This window comes from Clarias gariepinus, chromosome 11 (assembly GCF_024256425.1).
Source record: "Clarias gariepinus isolate MV-2021 ecotype Netherlands chromosome 11, CGAR_prim_01v2, whole genome shotgun sequence".
In the NCBI taxonomy this organism is placed as follows: domain Eukaryota; kingdom Metazoa; phylum Chordata; class Actinopteri; order Siluriformes; family Clariidae; genus Clarias; species Clarias gariepinus.
Window position 1 is genome coordinate 10,498,444 of NC_071110.1, and position 26,140 is coordinate 10,524,583.

The 26,140-nt window shown below is 39.1% G+C and overlaps 3 protein-coding genes across 3 annotated transcripts in view; 2 read left to right on the forward strand and 1 right to left on the reverse strand.

Moving 5' to 3' along the window:
* The first annotated feature begins 1,170 nt into the window (after positions 1-1,170).
* arpc5a (actin related protein 2/3 complex, subunit 5A) lies at positions 1,171-7,064 on the forward strand. The gene is made up of 4 exons (XM_053507817.1): positions 1,171-1,425; positions 3,567-3,639; positions 4,186-4,362; positions 4,961-7,064. Exons 1-4 carry the CDS (start codon positions 1,283-1,285, stop codon positions 5,021-5,023), a joined length of 456 nt encoding a protein of 151 aa, XP_053363792.1. The 5' UTR covers positions 1,171-1,282; the 3' UTR covers positions 5,024-7,064.
* Positions 7,065-9,047: 1,983 nt separating this feature from the next.
* rnf2 (ring finger protein 2) lies at positions 9,048-16,016 on the reverse strand. The gene is made up of 7 exons (XM_053507934.1): positions 15,977-16,016; positions 14,933-15,047; positions 13,764-13,924; positions 12,579-12,794; positions 11,588-11,860; positions 10,427-10,598; positions 9,048-10,165 (listed from the first exon to the last, which is right to left on the reverse strand). The coding sequence occupies exons 2-7, from the start codon at positions 15,017-15,019 to the stop codon at positions 10,064-10,066; spliced, it is 1,011 nt and encodes a 336-aa protein (XP_053363909.1). The 5' UTR covers positions 15,020-15,047; positions 15,977-16,016; the 3' UTR covers positions 9,048-10,063.
* A 4,111-nt stretch (positions 16,017-20,127) lies between these two features.
* The window catches only part of niban1b (niban apoptosis regulator 1b), a 30,721-nt gene continuing 24,708 nt past the window's right edge, over positions 20,128-26,140 (forward strand). The window contains exon 1 of the mRNA XM_053507657.1: positions 20,128-20,267. Coding sequence (XP_053363632.1) covers positions 20,213-20,267 — 55 coding nt within the window. The 5' untranslated portion in view covers positions 20,128-20,212. The remainder of the gene's footprint in view (positions 20,268-26,140) is intronic.

Here is a 26,140-nt window from a genome sequence, read left to right on the forward strand (position 1 = left end):
GGGCAATTTGGCAGTGCCAATGTTACTGATTGATTGATTGATTGATAGATAGATAGATAGATAGATAGATAGATAGATAGATAGATAGATAGATAGATAGATAGATAGAATTCTCTCATTCACTCATGGTCTATACTGCTTTATCTGGTGTACAGGGTTCAGGGGGCCTGGAGCCTATACTAGGACATTTAGGGCACGAGGTGGGGTACACCCTGGACGGGGTGCCAATCCATTGCAGGGCACACACACACACACACACACACACACACACACACACACAGACTAAATGTACACAGACCTCAAAATATATATATATTTTTTATAGTTTCAGGTTATATTTGCAACAATTACTGTATCACCTACTTAACTTATGGTTTATTTTACCGTGTGTGTGTGTGTGTGTGTGATGGACTCACTATAGAGTCGACTCACAAGTAGTGATGGGTCGTTCATGAACGATTCGTTCTTTTTGAACGAATCTTTAACATGACTCAGAATCACTCTCGGAGAGTGATTCGTTTATTTTCTATTGGGCGCTTAATACATCGTTTAATACAGGAAACAGAAATGAGTGATTCCCCTTGAGCCTTTTCGGTCCTGAGTCGTTGGTTCTTTTGTCACGTGACTCCCATAGACGCTATGCAGTGCAGTACGCAGGAAACAGAATTGAACGATTCTCAGCAATGGGTCTTCGAGTCTCGAGTCGTTCGTTGCTTTGTCACGTGACTCCCATAGACGCTTTGCGGTGCAATAGATTCATAAGAACGGACGGGACACGGACTGGAATATATGATGGTGAGCTACTCATTTTGTTTATTATAATATGTCCCTAGCTGCATTGTAATATTTTCATAACTGGAACTATAGCCAAAATTTGTGTATGTAGACGTATTTTGGGTCTTCTTATTGAAAACGCAACATTTAAATTTATTTCTGATCACAAGAATGAAATAAACGAAATGACTCAAAAAAAGATTCGTTCGTTTTGATGAACGAGATTCAAAGAACCGAGTCACTAAAATGATTCAAACTTCCCATCACTGTTCACAAACTTTACGCTTTCCGCTTTCCTGGAAAGTATTTATTCATACGAGAATAAACATCGCCACCTCGTGGTCTTATCTGCGTATTACATTAAAACTGAAAGCGGAAGTCCTGGACCGCTTGAGGGCGCTCTACGCGGAAGTGACTGCGGAAGGATCGCTTGCTTCCTGAAAAGTACCGGGGTCTGAAGCTACTCTTTCTCTTTTGTATTATTATAACTTTAACGAGGCGTTCAAACATGTCGAAGAATACGGTTTCGGACCGCTTTAGAAGGGTTGACGTTGACGAGTATGACGAGAACAAGTTTGTGGATGAAGAGGAAAAAGGCGGAGAGAATCAACTGGGTCCAGACGAGGCCGAGGTCGACTCCCTCATCAGACAATATCCTTTGGGCTTTTATTATTATGATATAAAACAAATTCGCATCCGGTTATGTATATTTATCTACGATATTATTAAATGAGTACGTTATGTCTTTCTCTTTATTAACCCGTGCCCGAAAAGCTTTCGCGTTGACGGTGAGGAAATGTAATGGGTGTGGTTAGCCCTCATTCATTCGTTACGCGGGCGGAATCTTAAACAGCAACAAGCTCCCTACAAAGGGGCACTAATTCAGTGACGTCATTAGAGCGCTCGACGGTCTGTGTAGTGTACTATATAGTTGAAAAGGTGCTATTAGGGACTCGACCTTGCTGACAAGCAAGCAAGGCATCATCTGTGCGTGTTTAAACACGATCTTTGAGTCTATCTCAGCATTTAGGCCCCTCCTAAAAAAAAAGTGTGAGTAGTAAGTAAAGAAAGAGTAAAATGTCGCGTTTAATCATTGTAGTTGTGCTGTGTGCACAGTGGTGGCTCTGTGGCACCTTCAGGGTCTGGGTTCGACTTCCGGTTCGGTGGGATTTCTCAGGGTACTCCAGTTTCCTCCCACAGTCCAAAGATATCAGATTAGGCTTTAATGTAACCTAATGTGGCTTTCCCCCAAATACCTACCCAACCCCATAAATAACTTCCTCCATCTCTAGAGGAACACATGTTCTCCCCGTGCTTGGTGGGTTTTCTTCTGGTACTCCAGTTTCCTCCTTTAGGCTATTTGGGGTTCCCAAATTGCTCATAGTTTGTGAATGTTGGCCGGAGGTCCTACCACGTTTTTAAAATGGGAATAAATAAAACGGTCACCACCATTGGCCTTCACGATTCCATTTGCTGAACTACAGGAGGTTCCTAGATTTTTTTGGATGGTAGTGATGGAAAGTTTGAATCATTTTAGTGACTCGGTTCTTTGAATCTTCATCAAAATGAATGAGTCTTTTTTTGAGTCATCTAGTTCATTTCAGAAATAAAATAATTTTTTAATTGAAAATGTTGCATTTTCAATAAAAAGACCCCTAATACATCTACGTACACAAATTTTGACTATAGTTCCAGTAATATTACAATGCAGCTAAGGACATATTATAATAAACAGAATGAGTAGCTCATCTCTCATATCTTCCAGTCTGAGTTGTTGCAATGCATAGCGTCTATGGAAGTCACGTGGCAAAAGAACAAATGACTCGGAGTAGAAGTACATAACCCACAGATGCATGCGCGCCCAGTAGAAAATGAACGAATCACTCTCCGAGACTACTCATTCTTCTGAGTCACGTTAAAAATTCGTTCTAAAAAAAAGAACGAATCCCATCACTAATGGATGGATGGATGGTTGGTTGGTTGGTTGGTTGGTTGAAGTGTGCACAGTGCCGAACTCCCAAAATATAAACCTGAAGCCATAAACTTACCTTGTATTTGGACAACGTGGGCACATTTCATTTTGTAAGTGTTTTTAAATATTACTCCTAAAACCACAAGCACCATGCCATCGTGTTTACTTCACAGGACAAAACAGACAGACTAAGTGTACCAAAACTTTCTATACATAGGAAAAAAACTAAAAGTACCTATTTACAGGATGTCCTCTATATCGGTGGTTACCCACGCTGGTCCTGGAGGAACCCCTGCTCTACCACTCCAACTTCTATTCAGAAACAGGCTCTATTGCTTAAGGTTTACTGATCAGCAGGTTGTGGGTTTAACATCCACACTTACACTGTTGAGCCTTTAAACAAGTCTCTTATACCCTATCTGCTCCAGGGGGCGCTGTATCCTGGCTGACCCTGCGCTTTGACCCCAGCTTTCTAACTGAAAATCATTTAGAAATAAAATAAAAATCATTTCATTGTGCTGTAAGGTACTGAATCTTAATTGTAATCAGCTGATTAGTTAAATCAGGTGTGCTAGGAGCAGACACAACACTACAACGTGCAGGGAAGGGGGACCTTCAGTAATAAGGTTGGGAACCACTGGTCTACATGATTTCCATTTCCAGTTGTCTCTCTAATTCTTCCTCTAGTGTGATGTGTGTAATTTCTCTACTGTATTTGTTACCCTGGTGTATAGAGATGCCTGGGACAGCGTGTAGATTAGGTTGTTACTTGTTAATATCACGATGCTGTTGGAGGAGTTTCCTTCTTAACACCACGCACAGGGAAACTGATGGACGCGCTCCAGGCCGTGCTAAAGAACCCACCTATCAACACCAAGAACCAGAACGTCAAGGTCAGAGGCATAAAAAAAACAGAGATAGACACTGTAGTTGAACACGATAAAGAAAATTTCATTCCCTCACAATGTTTTATGGGATTTTTTACACATTATAATGACGTTTCCATTTTGTTTATTAAATGAAAAATATCGATTCGAGTGTGTATATAAAATATGTGTTTTCCAGCAGGAACTCATCTGAGAGGTTTTCGGTGGTTAAATATAAAATGCATTACATAGGAGGAAAAAAAAATCTATTTAAATACTGTAGCACCAGGGAGAAAAAATCATTATGGCTAAATAAATGAAAAATAAGTTAGAAACATAAAGTGGATGATGATAATGATGATGATGCCACGTTATAAAAACTTTTTTTTTTTTTTTTTTTAATGCTTAATGAGGTGAAGTTCATAAACGTTTAAATAGTAAACGCACTTAAACAGTAGACCACCTGACTGGATACAGATCTCTCACATATGTTCAGTTCATCAGCCAAAGGATTTGTTATAGGTATGTTTGTTTATACAAGATCTTCCCCCTAACGTGTGTGTTTGTGTGTAGGACCGGGCCGAGGGTCTGGTACTGAAAGTCCTCACTGCCTTTAAGACGAGCGAAATCGAGAAAGCGGTCCAGTCTCTGGATAAGACTAAAGTGGACCTGCTTATGAAGTACATCTATAAAGGGTTTGAACGACCATCAGAGAACAGCAGTGCGGTGCTGCTCCAGTGGCACGAGAAGGTACACTCAGTGTGTGTGTGTTTACAATGTGGGAGAAGCAAAATTCGCTCACAAATTAAATTAGAGTTAATCATTTTGATATAGTTATGATAGAGTGCAAAAGTTTGTACCCCCTGGTGTCTGAATGAATAAAGAAGCGTGCTGTAGATTCTGCTGTGGAATAAATAAATATGTAGCGCAAAATTTACCTTCCTGCTCATAAACCCAATTACATTTTACGTGGTGAATAAGCAGGATGTCTTAAAGAGCTGATGTGAATTGAAACCTCGGTTAAAACTGTAACAGATCCATTCTACAAGACCAAAAGTGCAACTAAAACACTTTTCAGTATGAATCGGCCATTACTCACTTTTGGTATTCTCGCGAAAAGTACCTGTAATTCTGGACTGTTTATCCTAAACTATATAAAGAAAGAAAAATCCAATATGTGATGATGTATATCGTGATAAATGGTGTGATGTGGCTGTTTATGGACAGACTGCTGATCATTATTTATTAGTTACTTGAAGCTGTATATGATAATTGATCTTGTGTAACTGTGAAACTAAATGTGTGTGTGTGTGTGTGTGTGTGTGTGTGTGTGTGTGTGTGTGTGTAGGCACTTACCGTAGGTGGTGTGGGCTCCATCGTGCGAGTGCTCACAGCTAGAAAAACCGTCTAACTCTCTCCATCAGGACGCCTTGGCAGCGCTGGCACAGGGATTGGCTGGCCCAAGCTCAGCGCCAGGCTCATCATTACACTGTGGAGGACGTCAGCCTCTCTCTCTCTCCTTTTTTTTTCACCTCTATGATTTTTTTTTTTCTATTCTCGTTACATTGCTCGCATTCTGGGTTTTGTCCAGAGACGGCAAATCACAGCAGCTCAGATCTGTACATCACCCGAACAGCAGCATTCCTTTTAAGCGGATTTGCAGATCTGATCTCTGTTCTTTACATGTTTACAAAAGCAGATGTTCCCCTATCTCCATCTGCTCCACCTCTTTCACCCCAACGAACTGTTAAAATAGCTTCAACTGACTTAAGGTATACATGTACTTCCAGTAGATTGTTATATACCGGAAGGTGCGAGTGTTACAGGTATGACTGTAGACTGTTGTCCTGTACGTTTTGCCACGTGTGATGAAATATCATACAGTCTTTCACCCCACAAACAGCTACCTTGTGCTAATCAGCTGGCTTAAGGGCACGAACAGCGATCACTTGCGCTTATGAAATCTGCAGGGCTCGAATTAATCAGGTGCTTTGGCGCTAACGCGTGTCAGTAAATGACTTTAAAAGTAATTCATCACGGTACAAAATTCCTGTCGGCCATAACGCTTAGCATATTTCCATGATTAGAAGTCCCACTGGATTGTAAGAGATATCTGTTTAGACTCTGTGTCCGTTTTTTCAACACAACACTGATATGTGCTCGGCTGATATCAACGCAGCTTACCTGTCTTACAAACTACGCCTGTATCTGTCAACTTCAAGATTTCACCAAAATAAAGATGACGATGTTTGGTTATAACTAGCGGTGGAACGGTACACTGGTTAAAAATAGGTACACGATTATGAGTTATGAGGTACTGGTTTGGATCCTTATGTTTTCCAGTGGGAATGTACTTCTTTGAAATCTGCAAGTTTTAAAACATTTCAGAAAAAGCCTAGAGAATTTTTGTGTCTCTGTATTTTTTTTTTTTTTTTTTTACTAATAAACTGCTAGATGCTGAGAAGGATAAATGTGGAACGGTTTTAACTGAACAGTCAGACTGTCACTGCAGTGTCAGTAACCACTGAGTTTACGCAACGTGATGCAATATTGAAATTTATCGCTATGGCAGCAACTGTGGTGGTTCAGTCAGCTCTTCTTGACGCTATGTGTAATTAGTGTATTCAGAGTCTATTCTTACAAACTGGACATCACAGGGAAAAAATTTCATCCTACTGTCTTGTTTCCAAAGTCTCTACACCTTCACGTTGTCCGTATAGTACTTAACCGCCACACAGCTATAACACCTAGCAGCATATATTGCCCTGCTGCCTAACAACCATTTTGAAAGCACAAGTTCTACTTATTAAAAGTTAACGATAATCTTTTTTTTTTTCCTTCTTCTTTTTTTTTTTCCAATACCGTTCCAACTCTGAGTTATAGCCAAACACGTTGGCTTTATTTTATTACTGACAGTCTGGTCCTGAATGTTGCTGTTTTAGGATCAGCTTTTTATAAACTTTACATTTTGTTTATCAGGACAGGACAAGCCAAAGACTGATCCAGCATCAGCAACAAATAAAATCTGTTGCGTGTCATATTCAAACTTGTTTATGTATATCTTGTATATCACATATAAAGGCATTAGTTGGGGCTAGCCTCGACTCACAATCTGCCGTTTCATTTCAGAGAAGCTAAACGCAAATAACGCAAGAGAGGGTGTGCGAACAATCCCTCAAGTACTGCACTAGTATTACTGGAACTAAACATTTCCAGTCAGTGTGTGTGTGTGTATTTAGGGAATGCTTTTAGCATAGCCTTTGTGTAATCCATCAAAGAAGCCATATGTGATGAACAGACTGACATGGCCATGTTTGAGAAGTTCTAGTTGTGCATATCACTCATTTGATCAAAAGTGCAAATAAAATGTACCAGTGTACTGCCTTATGAATGATTCCTTTTATAATGTGTTATCCATTTGGAAGCAATAAAATTGTATTAATTGAAAACTGCTCTCGTCCTCTGTAGTGATTGCTCCGGTTTGATTTTTCTTCATGTCTGCTAAACATAAACAGCCAGGTAAAATAAAAACAGTTTATGGATACATGTGTACATTCTTACATTCAGGTCAGTCCTATTACCATTTCAAAGCCCGTAATATAAGAACCAAAGCAGTATCTTGATGATCTTTTGTACAGATTAGGCCATTTTCCACTGTATACTCGAGACCGTTATATATTTGTCTATTAATTTTCATCAGTCACGATTGAGCTGTTTACTTTTAAGATCATCAGTAATTTATTCTATGCTGAATTACACTTGGCTGCACTGCACTTGCTAGTGTTTAGTATGTATTCGGTTAAAAACCATCTCTAAATTCAGCCACTAGTTAACCTTGTTACTGAGTCGATGTCTAATTAAAAGATGGACTGAGATTAAAACAACAGATCAACACCAAAACAGTGCTCTGTCTTTCATACCGAAATTGTACCACGGCACAGCAGGTAGCCGTGAGAAGACGTGCCAGCTACGGAGAGGCTGCTGGCATGAGTGAAAAGCGAGTTTGAAATTACAGCTAATGAGACTGTCGTTCAGCAAATCTATCACATTTGAAGTATTGATTCTAGAGGTTCCTTCTTATTTCTTCACACGTTTGGATACGATCTCAAAATCAGAGCAGAGTATGAGACAATTCCTGATACCGACATCGTCCCAGTAACCAAATCTGCTCCTTTTAAGGTTTTAATGTTAATGCACAGCATAAAATGCACACATTTACTGTACATAATGCGTTCATGTGCAGGATTAGAAATATCCCAAACAAGTCTGATGTGATACTAATGCAGCGTTTCGGGGCCAGTGCCGGCACAACACTCATGCACACTGGTGGCCAAAGGTATGAGGAAAACTATTATAACAGTATTATAGCTCTCCCTGTGCACAAATCTTGTGATGCGACTAATTAGTTCTAGCCGATCTGACTCAAGAGACGTGCTAATTAACAAAAAAAAAAATCAATCTGAAAGCAATCAAGGAGGCATGGCTTGAACATTTGACACTAGAGTACTTCAGGACTTTCTGTCTTTTTAACTCTTTGTCTAGGTTTTGAAGAATTAAGAACGTAATACCCATGATTGTTGTTATTTCATTGCATAAATAATCATCTTGTCATTTTTGTTAGTCATTAAAAGATAAAATTGAAATTTTGTCTCAGGACTTTTGGCCATTGCTGTACTTTCACGCAGTTTCTGTCAATCTAATTAAATAAATTGCAGGTTCTCCCCACACACAGACACACCTTTTGGCTTAGGAACTGGCCAGCAACCTGCCTGGGGTGGACCCAGCACATTGTGAAATAATTTCTGCAGAACGCTCCTCCCTCCCCAACACTGCGCGTTCTGACAATACACAGAGAAAGAGTGTGAGTCTTCGTCAAAGCCATCAGAAACAACACTGGCTATAATCAATCTCGAAAAGCAAGCACGACTCTTTCACTTTTCATTGTGTCGCAGTAGTTTCCAGTACCACCTCCACATACCACAGAGCATTGTCAAGGCAGTTTTTTCTTGGGCTACCTTTAAACTCCTACAATTTTCCATAAAAAAAAATAAAAATAATTAATGACGTATTAAAGCGGACAACTCTTTTTTTCCTCATCACGACTCACACAAAAGAACTGTTGCTCACAAAAAAAAAGGCTCAAGGATGAAAGTTGGCACAGACATGATTCATATGATAACTTTTATGAAAACTGTGTGTGCAAATGGTATTACTGAGTCAAGCTTGAAACACTGGTACTGTAGGTCGATAGTTTCCATTATTAGTTAATTACATCTAAGATTAGCATCTTAGCTCCAATAAAGCAAACTTTGGACATCAAACATGTATGTGAATCCACTACTTAAGCAATAAGTAACTAACAGGTAATAAAGAAGCAATCGATATATAAATGAGTTATTCTCATATCACCCAAATCACATTCAGATGACAAACCCTCTCACTGCAGCACTTGCATACGGTCTTTTATTTTCCAAACAAATGTGGTATACAGCTTTTCCCCAAAAACATCAACATGAACTCATACTTATGCAAATGGTGTCCAACTAAAAATACTTCATGCTCTAAAAGGTTTGTCATGAACGATGTTTCTTTTGATGAAATACGGCTAATATCAAAACTCTGTTTCCGTGTACGTCTGACGGCTACTGATGCATTGCGAGTCGATGTCTGCTTACTGTGACAGGTTTCCGAGATGCCTTAATCTGAAGTGATGTCATATGTACAAGGTCAATACAGCCGACAGAACATATACAGTAGTATTATAATGTCGATGTGTGATGTGGCATGGACAGTGCAGGCCAGACTTGAGTCTTCATATTAACCTTAACACAGTGGCAAGAAAGGCAAGTCAGCTTTTGTAAATGCTTATATGAGAGGAGCGACTAGTCGATAAAAATGCACTTATGATCTCTTATAGCTTGGGAGATCTCACTGGTGTACACTAAGGTGAGGGGATATTGCCATTGGCTGCCATTGACAGGGAATGCCACGGATGGTTAATTATTCCCCAAAGCCAAACAATCACTATACATTACACGGTCACATGGTGTTTGTGATTGTATTATTAATTATGAACCTTAGTGAAGGCCGCATCAGACTCCTGTCCATAACAGACTGCTGCTCAGGATGGGACACTAAACCAACCGTGTCAACATAAAAGGGGGAAGAAAAAAAAAAAGAAAAAAAAAAAAAAAAAAAAAGAGTATCAAATACCAGTATGACTCCCAAAGTCTTCCCTCCCCCAGTATCTATAATCCCCTGGGCCTGTTTTCCTACAAAAAGACAATTAAAAAAGCAGCCACAGTTGTTAAGGAGCAAGTGCTCCATGACTAGAGAAAGGTAGAGAGAGAAAGGAGGAGAGAGAGAGAGAGAGAGAGAGAGAGAGAGAGAGAGAGAGAGAGAGCAAAAGAACATCAATCAGTCCATTCTAGAGCTTCACAGCCTGCTGGATTCATTTGTGCTCCTTCGTCGGGGCGAAGTACAGCTCCATGGGTTTGTTGACCTTCCAGTATTTCTCACTCACCAGCTCCAGGGAGAAAGAGCCATTGAGGACCTGTGACGGAGACACACCATGTGACATACTTATAGTGGACTGAACTTTTATTACAATTATCCTGTACACTGTAGTTTAGTGGTTCTCAACTTTGTGTTGTACCAGTTTTATCACACCCACTTATATATTTTTTTAAAAGGGCTGTTAATTAGCTGATTATCTTAAATCAGATGAGAAAACACCAAAATGTTTAGGGCATAAGAGGGTCGAAAACCACTGCTATAGTGGGAATGACGCTGTATACGATGTTAAACCACTCACTGTGAACTGGTTGTTGGCTGTGGGAATATAGATGGTGTACTGTTTCTCGCTGGCAGCCTCCACATTGATTGGACTGGCCTCTCCGTTCTTGCGTAGCTCTTCCAGGGCGAGTCTCACAGCCAGGTATTTTGAAAGGTGATCGACTGTTGCGTTGCCCGAAGTCTTAATGTACCTAATTGCATGCACAAAAAAAATAAACTCTTTGAGGTTTTAACCTCAATAGTTTCAATGTGCAATAATAAATAAACGTTAAAAAAACACAATGTGTCCGCTAACACGTGGATACCTGACCATCACACCCGTATGTGTATTCTAAACATTTTATGCTAGATTTAGTCCCACCCTTTCATTAGATTTTAAAGCATGTCTGCTGGGATTTGAGTGATGTCGAGTTGTCAGGAGAGAAGGCCAGAGTTCCATTTTATCCCAGAGGAGTTCGATGGGGTTTTATGTCAGTGCCCTAGTCAGACAACTCGAGATATCAATCTTTGCAGACCAGGTCTTTAAGGCTTTCGCTTTGTGAACAGGAGCATTATCATGCTGGAACAGATTGAGGCAAGTTCCAGCAAAGAAAATTTGCAATGCCACAGCATATAAAAAATGTATGCAGCTTTCTGGCAACATTTTGAACCATATATGAATGTGTGATAATCAGGTGTCCAAATACTTCTTTTCCATAAGGTGCATCATGAGATTACATTCTTTACTAATCTCATGATTACATTACTTGAGATTACATTCAATTTAATTTGATAAAACCTTCAGCAGCATATCAATGATCATCATCTGAAACAATATTAAGGCCCCTCAAAGCCATTCCCATGCTCCTCATTGCATGCATGTTTGCACAGATGATAGTGGAAATACCACAAATGATGATGGGACACCAACGTCTCTGTTTTTCTCAGATTTACAACAACCAGAGATTTTAATTTCATTCTGCTGCTCTCAGACTGAAAACAATACCCGACCATAACCTCAGTATGACTGTTAAAAATATTCATCATAATCGTTAGAGAGACTGCAATATTGTTCTATGTTAGAATTCTTCCACTTTTGTGTAAAAAAAACCCAACTATCTAATCTTGCTGACTGGACTCTAAAACAAAGCCCACAATAACCCTAAATAAATCACTTTCTCCGTGTTCGGTGTTCGCTCACCTGGTTTGGGCAGCGTCTTCTTTCTCCATGAGAGTAGGATGAGGCCTGAAGACGAGCTCGATCTCGCTGGCTCCATCCAAAGCTGTGTCCCCTCCTCCGTTCTCTGTGGTGTTGTCCATGTCAAGGCCCGAGTCGTCTGAAGTCTTGGTGCGTTTGATGCTGGGGCCTGCCTCCTGGTTACTGTGGACAGAGGCATTACTGCAGTGCGAGCTGTCGCCGTTGTCTTCTGCCCCGCTTCCGTTCTCAATTTGGTGCTTCTTCCCTCTCTGCAGTCTGGGTGAGTAGATACAGGAAGATCCAGAAAATTGTGTTAGACTATAGAGAATGTCACAGAAGCACATACAACCTTACATCCATGTGCCTTATAGTCTTGTTCATTAAATGTAGGAATCATACACTATGAGATCCCAGAGCTTTCAAAAACTCATGTTTGCTTGCCAAGCAGTTCCTCGTTACCCAGCTGGATTATCTGCATGCTGGACTCGATTTGCATTTTCCTGGCATCGCTATAAAACTAGGGCAAGTGGGTGTGAACTGTGAACTTGTGTAGCATGAATCAGAGTGAAATTGATGGTTCATTTTTTCTTTCTTTAGACACTGCTTAACATTGCAGAGCCTTACATGAGGGGAAAGGGTGATGATAAGAGCATGAGAGAAAGGGTGGGAGTAAAAAACCTCAATGCAAATGTGAGTACTTATAAAAATAGAAAACGTACAGAAATCATAATAAAAAATGAAGCAGAATAATATTCTAGGGCTAAATATATATAAAAAAAATGACAGTTTGTTTGTGAACAAGATGTTTTTTTCAGATTTTGCCTTCTGTTTTTGGCCCACACCCTAGCATTTTTACCAAATAAAGTGCACTGAGGGGGGAAACCCAACCACGGTTCCACCCAAACATAGTTAATACGTGAAAGATGTGAAGAAATGCCTGATCTACACACTTCAACTAAACATCCACGTGTATAATAACTGAGTCTCTAATGACCTGTTCAGGGCCTGGATCTTAAGGCCCTCCTCGATGCTGTGGCTCAGAGCCTGTTGGTTGTTGTGTTTGCTGATGCGAGCCAGCACTCGCTCCTGGTGCGCCTCATACTCGTCTCTGCTCGGGTAAATTTTACTGATCAGAGCGTCAAAGTTCGGATCGGGACGGAGTGAGCGCTTCGACACCAGCTTCTTCCTGCATGTCGGACACTCTTTATTCCTGAAAAAACAAAGACGATGGGTTATTCATAACACGACTTGTACCAAATGACGCACAACTGACTGCTGAGGCAAAAATATCTTTGCAAATTCATTCCTCTTTAGAAGTAATTAACACACAAATTAGATCTATTCAATAAATTACTACTACAAAACTACGCCATTTTTTTCTCCAGCCCCTCACTGGTTTTTTTTTTTGGCTTAACCTGATCATATATACGCTTTTTACAGTCATATTTTCACTGCTTTTTTGACATCATGCATGTATAGCGTTTGGAAGTACAAGACGATTCATAACACACCCAGATGACTTAACGCTACACATTGATATATCTTCAGCTATTTTTAACCAGATCTATTCATATCGGTTTGAGTTGTTTTTTTTTTTAGCTTATTCATGAGTTCACAGTTTTTCTGGATTATTCAGACATTAATATATGTACATGTATATTGTGTTGAGCACGATTATACACAGTTATACTGTAAGTTACCACCCATACCCTGTCCTTCTTTACATTAGAAACTGTATATATGGACCCATAATCTCATTTTACTACATTTGTTGTTTATTGTCAATAAGCTACTTAACTATAGTCATTTTTCATTTAACTTCTATAACGCTTATCCTGTGTACAGGGTTGCTCCTGTCCTAGAAGTCTTTGCGCATAAGGTGGGGTAAAACCTGGACAGGGTGCCAATCCACTGAAGGGTACACACACTACAGGCAGTCTTTAGACTGTGGGAAATCCATCATGCAAACTCCCTGCACAGAGACATGAGGTGGGAATCGAACCACCGACCCTGAGTGTGCAAAACCACAGTGCTAACCACTACACCAACATGCCGCCTTTTGTGTGTGTGAGAGAGAGAGAAAGAGAGAAAGAGAGAGACACAGACAGAGAGAGTGAGTGAGAAAATGTAGAGAGCAGTTAAAAGGGTGCTGGTGGAAAAAAAGTAGTGTGTGACTGACCCGGATCTGAGCGCTGTGATGATGCAGTCTGCGCAGAAGCGGTGCAGGCACTCCTTGGTGGTCATGGTGTTCTTCAGCATGTCCAGGCAGATAGGACACATCAGCTCACTGTGTAGGCTACGAGGGGACACTGCGATCTCCAACCCGTCTGTTATAGCCTCCTGATTGAAGAACAACAGCAGAAACAGAGACTAACACCAGGAGTCCTAGATAACAACTGAGTAACGACAGCGATAATAACTAGTTAATTTTTTATCAAATTTCTGATCAGCTTGTTTAAATTTCGGTTTTAGCATGCACATTAAACGAAGCATTAAGAAAATCTGGATTTTCTTTTTGCAGCTCCCTAATCAAATATGACTGTATTATTATAAGCCTTGTTCTGAAGGATTATTTTGGATATTTGTAAGCCTTTTAACAACTGTACATGGGTAATAAAAATATGTTTAAAAATAATTTAATAAAAGCCCTTGTTCAAAATTATCCAAAAGAAACAGAAACCAAAGTCCAAAACATTATACTTTGGCAAATCCCAGGTCTTAATGTGCAACCTTTTTTTCTGAAAGACAAATTATGATCAATGAAACAATGATACATCATAAGCCTAGTTTTAACTGTTACTACAGTACAGTGAAAAAGCCTAGACTCATTTCATTTATATTAAATTAAATGATGGAGGTTAAATTACAGAAATAAAAACAAATGGTTTACTGCAACAGGCTGCAAAGTGCCTAAAGATACAAAAAAATAAATAATTGGTTGTTTATGTAACAACCTCAGCAGCAATCTCATTTCCCCTCTCGTCCATTTCAACCACTCAGCATCGCCAGTATACTAATCACCTGCCTGATCATCTGTTTCTCACTAATTCATGCCTTAATTAGGGGTTTCTTGAATACTTGAATAATTCATAGGTCACTGCGTGACTTATAAACAAACAAAAAACACTCCTCTGAAACTGATCAGGTATCATAAGATCAATGAGAGTCAAAAACAGGGCAAAAATAAAAGAAAAAAAAGTCCTTCAGGAAGCTTGAAGAAGTAATCCTCGAAACTACTAAAAATGCAAAACAAGAAAGTCTGGCTCTTTGAAAGCAAACTATAAAGAAAATAGGCTTTCGTACATTACCAGTTGATGCGAGCAAAAGTTTTGGCACCCGTGCACTTACCTGTGGAGTTCTCTGTAACTCGTAGAGGCTGAGCTCCCAGGTCTTGCTGAGGGGTTGAACCCCGTTAGTCTGCACTGTCTGAGTCATGATTCGGCGAACCAGAGAAGAATCGGGTCTGTGACACAGCAAGGAAAGAGAGAGAACGAGAGAAAACACTCATTAGGACGATGATTCATGTTTAAATGATGACATTCATAATCATACTCCTGGCTCATGATCAGCCATAATAAGAAGAGCTACATGTAATAATTTCTTCCAGCAAACCCTAGGCTGAGATGTATAATCACTTAGTTTTATGAACACCTGTCAAGTGCCTCCAGGGTTTCTCATGTAAACTGTCTCACATATTAAAAAGCATTTCCTTGATTGTGTCACCTCGTAGATTGATTTGTGTGTGTGATCATTAAAAATAAAACTGCATATGATCCATGCATACTGGTTAAACACTGCAACCAAACAGTCCAAACTGGATTTTCCACAATCTACCCACATTTGAGTGGTTTCCAACACTTACACACCCACTTCCATCTCTGGATCTAATACTGGATCGAGTTTATTCATGTGCGTTGAAGGAGGAAAACGACAGTGTGTGTGTGTGTGTGTGTGTGTTATTTGGGGAAAACACAGTAACAGGCTGTGTACAGCTAATACTAGCTAGAGAAGCTTCTCAACTCTTTGTGTTAGCGAATACGCAGTGTGGTCTAACAAACCCACATAAACATCTCCAATAAACGTCTTCGTTAAACCGTAAACTCGTTGCAGAAGTGAACAAATGTTACGATTTATAATGGAAACGCGCACGCGCTGTCGTTTTGTCTCGCGCTGTCAAGAAAAATCGCAGTTAAGGAGCGACGGCGACGAACCGACGGGGCTAACGCAGCTAAGGACGTAGCTTTAATTAGCCACATAAACATCATTCCCTGGGTTATGGTACTCATTAGCAGCCGCATAACGATCTAACACACTTCCTGTTTACGTTCAACTCCGTATAACGACGTGAGAACAAGTAAATCTGGCTTAAATAGCGCTTGTTTACACACTTACCCTTTTCTGTGTTGTGGGCACTCTTACCTTTGCCAGCGCGTTCTGAAAATCTCAATATGGCGGATTTTATAACGACCCAGCAAAGGATTGTGGGAAATGTAGTGCTGTAGTGAATGTAGGAATAACGGGACGCGGAGATGCGCTTGTAAACCAAGAACGGGAAGCACCGATACGATATTATCTCGATACCTAGATTAAAATTGTGATTAAAATGAAGTATCAGGATTTTATAAATATATTATATTACGCCCAGATTTTGTTACAAATTTAAATCTTAAAAAAGCATTCTAATGCATGTCATTTTTCGACTAATTTTTGAATCAAGGCATTTCAGGACTTGAGTAAGTGTGCGTAATGAGTGGGTTTAATTTGCTCACAAAGTTTGGAGAAAAAGGCTGATTAGTGGCTTTTAATGCGTGTGATATTTTTTATTGTAACACCATAAAAATGCTTTTCTGTTGCACAAATATTTCATATCTGAGACTCAATCACCGATCCAACGATTTATGTCTATTCTCTAATCTAATCATCTCTAATAAAAATAGTTTAAAGAGTCGATTTTGGAGTCAATGTTGAGGTACATAAATCGCCACACAAAAGAATCATAGTTCATAACTGAATTGCTTTTTTCTCTTATGAATATAAAATATATGATCTCTGTTGTGAACTGTCTGCTCATGTTTTGTTGTGTGTTTTTTGCTTTGTGTATTTTGTTTTTACATTTTTTGTTGATTCATATTATAAAGCTAAGTAAAACATGAGTTTATGAATTTAATTACTGAGAACATGTTTGCTTACCCCACAACAATAACACCATGAAGAATAACAAGGACAGTAAGATCATCATCAATAACAACAACGACAACCTGTCAGGGCTACATAAGCAAATTTATCAAGGCTACTTTCACATTAGGGACTCAGGTATGGAGCCTGAGTTGAGAATATCCTTAACTCAAAGTCTAAGTAGTAAACTGAGGAGTACTGTACTGTACCTGTGCTTAAATTCAGTTAAAAAGTTGGTTTTGAAGATGATAAGGGGTTCTTGGGTTCGATCTGAATCCGATATGAAAGCTAATGCAACCATGAACACGGAGGCGTACCAGTAGTTGGAAGATCATCACCACCACTCGTCTACTTCAAAATCTGCATATACACACAACATATGCCAATTTTATCTTCCAAACTACAGAGCCGGTAAAGTGGGCAGACAGGAAAGTAGGTATTTTTTTCATATTTTCCCAAAAATATTAATAACAGTTGACATACAGTAGACTTGCATTAGCTCACTGTAGCCTTAAGGTCCTGTTAAAAGATATATACATTTCTCTCTCTCTTCCCAGTAATTATTCTAAATCTGTTGTGAATATTAGTTTTTTCTTTTTTTGTCATTACTAACATTAAAAGCTTTTAGATTCAATTTGACATTTGATATAAATAAGCCTATGGGTTGTCATTAGTGCTTGCAGTGGAAGTTTCACTTTAGTTGCTGTTTGCAGCTATCTCCACTTCTGCTTTCAAACACATGACATGGGCATGTCAGAACGGGAGGTCGAATGATCTCACATTGTCAAGTTGGTGTAAAAATCTGCAGGTGGCAATATTGCAACTTCAATACCAGTTTTCACGAGAAACATTATGGAGGAAAAGGGGAGAGGCACAAAATCCAAGTTTCTTAATGTCCAGTATGAAGTTTTTTTATAGTTGGGATTATTTAGGGTGCTACATCATCTGCCAGGGTCGTTCCACCGTGTTTTAAGTTCAACATCAACATACTGTAGACATCTCCCAGGAGATTTTAAAGCACTTCAGCAGGTCTTACCACCTGCCCACAGTGGCAAAACTATTACTAACTAGTTTGCTGACCAAGATATTACTGTTCTTGGTTGGCCAGCCCACTTACCTGACCTAAACCCCTTAGAGAATCTGTCTAATATATGGGGTATTGTCAAAAGTAAGATTTAGCCCTGAGACCCAACAATACAGATGAGCAGAAGGCTGCTATCAAAGCCACCTGGTGTTCAATATTGAAGTCCGACAGGTTAAATGCCTATACATCATGCTGGATTGTTGCAGTAACTTGTGCTAAAAGAGCCAAAAACAATTACTGAGTGCATTAAATGAACATACATTTCAGAATTTGGACATTTCTGTATCGTAAAACATTTTGGATTGATCTTAGACAATATTTAAATATTTTTAGATACTGGATTTTTAAAATATTTTACTTTACGTGTAGTGAATTAAGAACATGAGAGGTCTTTTTTTTCAATTAAATTATGAAAAAGAAAAATTTCTTCATGACAAACTATGCAATCTATATAGTATTTTATAGTATTTGATAGTATTTATATAGTATAGTACAGTATATCGTTAATACTCAGTTAAAGTATGGGAGTAGGTAGATATGCAAGGGTGCTCGAGTGTGGGACAACGTTACCAATGTGAAAGTTAACCAGTATGTATTGTACTCAGGAAAAGTTGTTGAAAAAAAACTGTTTTGGAAATCAGATTTCCAGGTTGCTTTGCCAATATTAGGGTGGTAAAGCTTCATAACCAGGGGCAGAGAAATTATTCAAATGCCCAGCCCACTTAACTGTTACACATTTAATGTTGAAACAACAACAACAAATGTTACCTAATCTACCTTTAATTACCGGGTGAGTCTGCCTGTCATCCAGGAGACCATTCCCTGATGGGGAGACCGCTGTCCTTTTGGGCCAGACTCAAAGGGCTAAGGCACTGAGTTACTGATCAGAAGATCGACGGTTCCATACCCCGCTCGACCAGGTTGCCACAGTTGGGCCCTTGAAAAAGGCCCTAACTCTATCTGCTCCAGGGGTGCTGTATAATGCCTGTCCCTGTGCTCTAACCCCAGTTACGCTGGGATATAATTTCACTGTGCTGTAATGTATATGTAACAAATAAAGGCTTAACTTCACCTTTAAATTACTCAATAGAGAAACAAAATTGTTTTAGAAAATGAAAATAATGTATACAATAAAAGCTATATATACAATAAAAGCTCATATACAATTAATTATACAAGAGTGAGTCAAAAATGATCTGCACTCCAGTTATATTAAAACTTTTGTTGGCTGCACTTTCCGTTCAAGGCTACTGTTTGTGCAGGTGTGAATGTGTTATATCAGTTCATTTGCAACTGCGGTGCAAACAAAAATGAATGCCCTACTTGTGATTTGCACAAAAGATGAGCAGTGTGCAGCTGAGGGTGTAAATAGTGCCAAAACCACTCACTGATGAGTATAAACAAAAGCGTTTGTATATCTGCAAACAAATTTTGAAATAATATTCTATGCAAGGTGAAAGTTTATTAAAGGGAATCGTTACTGGTGAAGAAACATGGGTTCATCACTATGAGCTTGAGGCAGAGTATTGAAATCGCTAAGCAAGAAAAAGTTCACAAGTCAACCGGAAAACTGATGCTTACAGTTCAAAAATCACCAGTGAGATGCTTATGGAAAATCCAAATCCTAAACTTTGGATTAATCGCTAAACAAGGGTGTCGTGATCTTGCATGGCAATGCCTGTCTGTAAACTTCTGCCTACACAAAACGCAAAACTTAGTTTTGGGGTGTTAAAGCATCCTTGTAGTCCTGATCTCGCTCCATCTGACTTTCACCTAAGGTTTGGTTCCCTGAAAGCAGACGAAGATTCACTTCTGATGACAAAGTGAAGACAGCGGTGCATTCTTGCATCATAAAGCAAGAAATGTATGTCGAAAAATGATGTTTATTTTTTCTAAGAATTCCTTAAAATAAATACGGATCATTTTTGACTCACTCTCGTATGAAAATATTTTAGGACTGCTTAGGTTCATTATTAATCTTTAAACAACACATGTAAATTAAAACAAACAAACAATTCTCTTTCCATTTCTTTCAATTTCTCATTCCTACTTCGGATAAATGATAATGGATAATAAATGACTTAAATTAATTATTTTATTAATTAACAAATAGATTAAATGCAGTGTTGGCAGAAGGGGGGTTAGTGTCACTGCTGAAGAGGATGAGCAGGATGAGCAGGCGGCGCTACAGTTTGAGAAATGCGTTAAGTTTCACACAAAACTTTTGGGAGTCGATTCACTAAAAAAAAGAGTCGTTTGTGAAGATTCGACTCGTCCGCGACTCGCGCGTCAGAACAGGTCGTTTGTCTTGACAGTGAAGACGTGCGGAGTTTGTGACTAAACTGAGTTAACGGGACACGCGCTTCACCATGGGAGTGTCTTCCTCCAGTCTTTTAGACGAAACTAAATGTAACTACATCAGAGGTAAGTATTGTTTAATGGCACATCTAAAAGTTTTGAGTTGAACAAATGATTCCCTGCTGACAGTCTTACTCTTATTCGCTGTTCTGCGCTGAGTAACGGTGCTCTCATTAACCTGCTCTCTGCATTCTGTCTAATACGAAACGATCTGGTTATAACATCTGGACAGGATAATTAGGATGTGTCCATGTCCATATAGTCCAGTTTGTCCTGCATAACTCTGGAAAGGATGTGGCTCTTATTATATACTGTAGATATAGACTCATCATTTGAATCCATTCCTTAGAATAAAAAAAAAAAAAACTAAATATGTGCTGATCAGCTAACTTCGATTACGTTCCTTCTAGTCTATGCAACATCTGGACACCTTGTATTACTGAATAATATGAAAATGATTATCATAAACTTGGTGTGTTAGATTATTTTGCTGCAGTAAAATTAAGCCATATGGTTAACTTATAGATAAGTTATATAAATACAAAGCCATGTTCTGAAATGTTCGACGGAATATTAAAGTGAAGGTCTGTGATTGTGTATAAATGAGTTTTATGGTCACTAACCAATTTGACTGCTGAATGAATTAGTTTAACCCACTTTTTGGATTCATGATGACAAAAAGGTTGAAAATGTGGCATTTTTTGTGGTGTCGCCAAGTCCCAGGTTCGATCCTGAGTTTCTGTGCATGTTCTCTTTGTGTCTGGGTTCTCCAGTTCCCTCTCACTTCCAAAAACATGCCAGTAGGTGGATTGTGTTTGATAAAAATTACCCTAGGTGTCAATGGATGTGTGAATGTGTGTTTGTGGTGCCCTGCATCCGACTCAGGGTGTGTATGAGAAATATTTAAACAAAAATAGATCTGTTCCTTTATTCATTCCTTATAAGGAGCTGCTTTATCCTGGTCAGGGTGGTGGTGAATTATCCAGGGAATACTGGGCAAGAGGCAGGAACACACCCTGAGTGAGATCCAAGACACCACAGACACACACATTCATACCGACCATATACTTACACATAGGGGAATTTTAACATAACCAATCCACCTACTGGGATGTTTTTGAATGTGAGAGAGAAGTAGAGAATTCTGATATGGGAAAGGCATGCACAGAAACTCAGTCTCGAACCTGGGACCCTGGAGAATATATTTATCTTATGATGTAACTTTTCAAATATTATGGTTATTTTAAAATGCACACAGTAGTCTTCTTGCTATTTGTTAGAACCAATGAGTTTTCAAAAATGAGGTCTAATTTATATGGTGTCTATTTATTTTATGTCCCAATTTTATGAGATGTGAAGTAAACTCATTCTAAATTAATAATAATAATTTTGATTTCCAAAACTGAAATTACTTAAAAAACAAGAACGCCCTGCCAGGTCTCTGGACTTCACTTGAAAAATCATGGCTCTGCATATATCCAGTATAACCCAGTCTTGCCCTCCACTACACACTCTACACTAAATCCATTTCACTTGGATGGTGTGCGTTAAATTCTGTCCTAACTGGCGTTTAAATTGATTCAGCAGGAATGTAAGAACGCTGCCACATCTGTCCGACTCCTTAGGCCTAGAAACGTGGAGGGTTTTATGTCATGCGGGGTTCAGTATGATGAGAAGAACGTGTTTCCTTCCTGTGTTTGAAAGCAGCTGGTCCTGAGGATTGTTTGCTGATTTAGAGGAAGTGCCGGATAAAAGAGGAAACCAGCTCTGTTCTGCACCCGTCTGGGTTGTTGCGACTGATCAATGAAAGGAGCAGTTACTTCCTTCTGCAGTTTTTTACAGCTTAGGGTAGAGTTGGGTAACTATCCCGAGGCCACGCTGACCTCTTGTAGTGAGGAAGAGAAAAAAGGAGAATAGATAAAAGTAAGAAAGCCACAAGGAAAGGAAGAAACAGAAAGAATAATGCATAGAAGAGATAAAGAGAATGAAGAACAGAAGAGACAAACAGCAAAGGAAAATATGGGGATGCAGAGCATAATAAAGGCAGAAACATTAATGAAGCGAGAGAGATGACACTTAGGAGAGAGCAGAGTTCATAGGTGTTAAGGAAAAAGTAAAAAAAAATCAAATAAATATTTATATACATTTGATATTTTCATGTGTACTATAGAGACGTACTGCATTAGAGGGAGAGAAGGTGAGGGAAGCAGAACCAAGTGAAGTTACATAAGTCAAAGTGTTACAAAGATCAATAGATACAGTAGATGGATAGATCTTTAATGTGTGGATACCTGACTATCACAGCCAAACTGTTGCAGGGACCGAGTTGTTTAAACAAAAAGTATGTGTGCTGAAACATTACAGTTTCCCTTCACTGGAACCGACAGACCTAACACAAAGCAAAGTTCATACGTATGGTGGTGGTGTGTGTGTGTGTGTGGGAGAGAGAGAGAGAGAGAGAGAGTGATAAGCACCTGCCAATAGTATGTTTTAGCCCTCAGCCTAAAATGGTCAAATGAACGATAAGCTAGAATCATTCTGAATCATTCAAAGTAGCACTCTTACTAACCTTACTGATTATGTGAACCAGGAATGTTGGATTCCACAAATCACCAAACTATGCAGAACTCACAGACACACAGGATCTTGGTCATGCTCTCTTATAGGAAGCTGTTGGTCAGTGAAATAAAGAAGACATAAAGTGTTTTAGTGAATGTGTTACTCGAGCTGGAAGAGCGCTTGCTGTGTTTTGACTGATACCAAATGTTAGTTTAATCTTAACCCAAATCTATTCATGATACTATACTGTATACTTTTATACTGAAGCTGTAAGAGGAATGGAGAGTTTACAAGTAAGAGAAGTTAATAGGCAGTAGTACAGCATTATACCTGAATCATCACACACTCTCTGTTAAGAGTCTGTTAAGTGATTAGTAATCATGAAAGACTTTCAGATGTTCAGTGGGTTAAGACAAAAAATTTCCACAGTGCCGGACATCTTTACTTTATGCAGGCGGGACTAGGTGGGGACTGGAGTATATGGATCATAGTTCATATGGTGTAGCAGTGTTTGTTAAAAAAGGGGTCTGATCTCACAGTTAAGTTAAAGGTGATAAGAGATCTGCTACAGGAAATGACTTAATGCTTCAGACCCTCTGCAAAAATATATCTCTTTCTCCCAGCTGAAAAGCTCTCAGCAAAGAGAAATCAAAGAAACGTGTGTGTGTGTGTGTGTGATACACACTGATGTAGGTATAAGCTACACTTATTTGCTGCCCTTGTTAGTCCAATAGATCCACAAAAGCAACTGTAAAACAGATTGTGCCAGCAAAAATTTCATTGTCATCACTGAAACATAAAGATCTAAGGCATATGGTTTGGAATCAAATCTTTTGCTCTGAAGTGGAGTTTTGAAGAAAAGAGATTGGAATAAGTTGGAGGAGCATATGGTTGGAATCACAGAGACACAGCTTGTGAAAGGCGAATAAAATGAGCTATTAATGAAGCAGATGTACGGAACCTTTTCCGGCTGAGCTTTATGTCATGACTTATTGATTGTGCTGGATTTAATGTATTTTTAAAATCATTTGCACTCACAAATGTTCTGTGTTAATTATTTTGACACAATTTATTAATTACACAGAATCATTAAATAAGCCCTCAGTTCTAATGGAAGATTGGTGGAACTATGGAACATTTAGTGCACATAATTTTTTTTTTTTTTTTTGGGGGGTGGGGGTGGGGGATGTGATGGTAGGGGCATTGGTGGCATGGCATTGGCATTATATGGTGTGTTTAAAAATCCAGAGCATCTTTTAGCCTTTTCTTTGCCATTACAGTTTTAAGAAAGATGTACAGGGGTAATGATGCAGTAAAGCGTGACATCCCTTTTTTTTCACAACCTATGTAGTATGATGTGTTTCATTTCATGAACTACTGAACGCATTTTTAAAAATAGGTCATATTGGCTAAGAAATAGGGCAGATATCTGCTCACGTGGTTTTATGTTTTTTGGTTGTTTCTATAAGCTGAAATAATAATATGAACATAACAATAAGCATTTGGAGCACTTTATTATTTACAGTTTTTGTGGTGGGTTTTCTAACAGCATTAAAGTATGAATGATGTTGGTCTCTTAAGGTGAAATATTTTTTCCTAATATTTTTCTAGCATGTGGTCTAAAGATAAAGGGAACCTAGGAACATGTGCAGATCAAATCATCCCATCCTATCTGTTCATATATATATATGGCAGAGATTTATCACAGAGATCAGAGATTTAATGAGACATGCAGGTATTTTATTACAGATGTCCCAGATGTAGATTTGTTGTTTGTAACTAAGGCTATGAATCAGTCTAGATTTAACTCAGTGGTAGGTGTTTTGCAGCTTAGCTGCAGTAGCATTCCATTGTAGGTGCTTCTAAAGGGATTTAGATGACACATCACTTGATTTGAACTCCAGCTGTTGTAGGCCTTTCAGGCTGCCTGTACCATCACAAGCAATTAAAGTTTGGCCTTCGTTTGGGTGAAATCACGCAAAACATGAGCACAGTGAAAGAAATGTGTGACTCAGAATATCGCCTGATGTGCTTCTCTTCTGTTGCGGAGTCGACTGTGTGATTAAAACAGGGCTAGAGAAAGACCGAAAGAAAGACAGAGAAAGAGGGCTCTATGAATTGACTGTGAGCAAACTGTTTCCAGCTGTCATGTTCAGCAAAGATGTTAAGTTCGGCTCAGAATGATTTAGAATGCTGTCACTATGCTGAGCTTCTCTGTGCCCCAAATTATCATCCCGCAAATCGGCCACGTCCCATTTTACAGCTGCCAGTGTGGTCCACCTGATTAGCTTCCAACATTTATGCTCATGCGTTTCAGTATGCGCGTTTTAAGGTCACTTCAGGATAGGCCCTGATTTCTGGCTTGCATTAGGGCTTGGGGAAATTACTCACACTCACTGACAGGCTGTTCTAATTCCAAAATCACTCCCCTCACCGCCTCCTCCCTGTGAGACACGCACACATGTGACATGTTTGTGTTTCCACAGCTGGCACATTCCCCATATGCCATGCTGTATGGTTGGGAGTTAAAAATTTCCACTATTTGCAGTTAACATTCTCAGCATTTTTAAGATACGTATCCTGGTGGACAAGCTATAATGTTACAGATGCACCTTTGGATATCAACAATAACGCTTGGCTCCTGCAATGACACCTAAGTCAAACACTTTTAGTGAATTTAGTAGATCATTTTGGTTAATCAGCTAATGTCTAGTATTGGTAAGCCAATGTGCCTAGTGCCTAAACAAATTTGTGATTCATATAGTTGTCCATTAGAAGACATTCCAGATCTGATTGCATCTTTGCTAGCTAGAGGAAAGACTACAGTATGTATATATATACTGTATATATATATATATATAATGCTAGTTATGGAACCCCAATATTCAACCTACATTGTTTAATGTATTTTTATTCATTTTCCTTTCTAAACACTTTGAAAATAACAAAATAGTTCTTTCCACTTTGACTCTGCCCAGCAAACACATTCAGTGTCCCTCTGCGTAAATCTTATTCGATCCGCACCAGCTGCTCCACTTCCTTGTTGCATGTTGGCCAGCTGAAAGCAGATCTTACAATATGATGTAGTCGGCCTCGATCTTGGTCTGTTTCTCACATTTTCCGGGTGAAAAAAAAATGCAGCTAAAGTTGCCTGGAGCGCCAAGTCCTGCTATCAAGGCCTAACGTTTTGGATTCCAGAAAAATTCTGTCGACTGGCCACTTTACAGAAAGTTTTTGTTCATCATGTTATCAGCAGACCATCAAACAATAGTGACATTGCAGGAAAGAAAAGATGACACTACTACTGTGGCAGTTCAATGAATTTGTTGTAAATTAAACATTCAGGCACATGAAGGCGTGTCAGAGAGCTCAAAGCTGGC

Excerpts from the sequence above, each read along its gene's own strand:
- arpc5a (XM_053507817.1), top strand. The coding sequence starts at position 1,283 with ATGTCGAAGAATACGGTTTCGGACCGCTTTAGAAGGGTTGACGTTGAC. Across the intron at positions 1,426-3,566 it reads GTCGACTCCCTCATCAGACA|AGGGAAACTGATGGACGCGC; the intron begins ATATCCTTTGGG and ends AACACCACGCAC. Across the intron at positions 3,640-4,185 it reads CCAAGAACCAGAACGTCAAG|GACCGGGCCGAGGGTCTGGT; the intron begins GTCAGAGGCATA and ends GTTTGTGTGTAG.
- rnf2 (XM_053507934.1), bottom strand. The coding sequence starts at position 15,019 with ATGACTCAGACAGTGCAGACTAACGGGGTTCAACCCCTCAGCAAGACC. Across the intron at positions 13,925-14,932 it reads AGTTACAGAGAACTCCACAG|GAGGCTATAACAGACGGGTT; the intron begins GTAAGTGCACGG and ends TTCTTCAATCAG. Across the intron at positions 11,861-12,578 it reads AAGATCCAGGCCCTGAACAG|ACTGCAGAGAGGGAAGAAGC; the intron begins GTCATTAGAGAC and ends CTACTCACCCAG.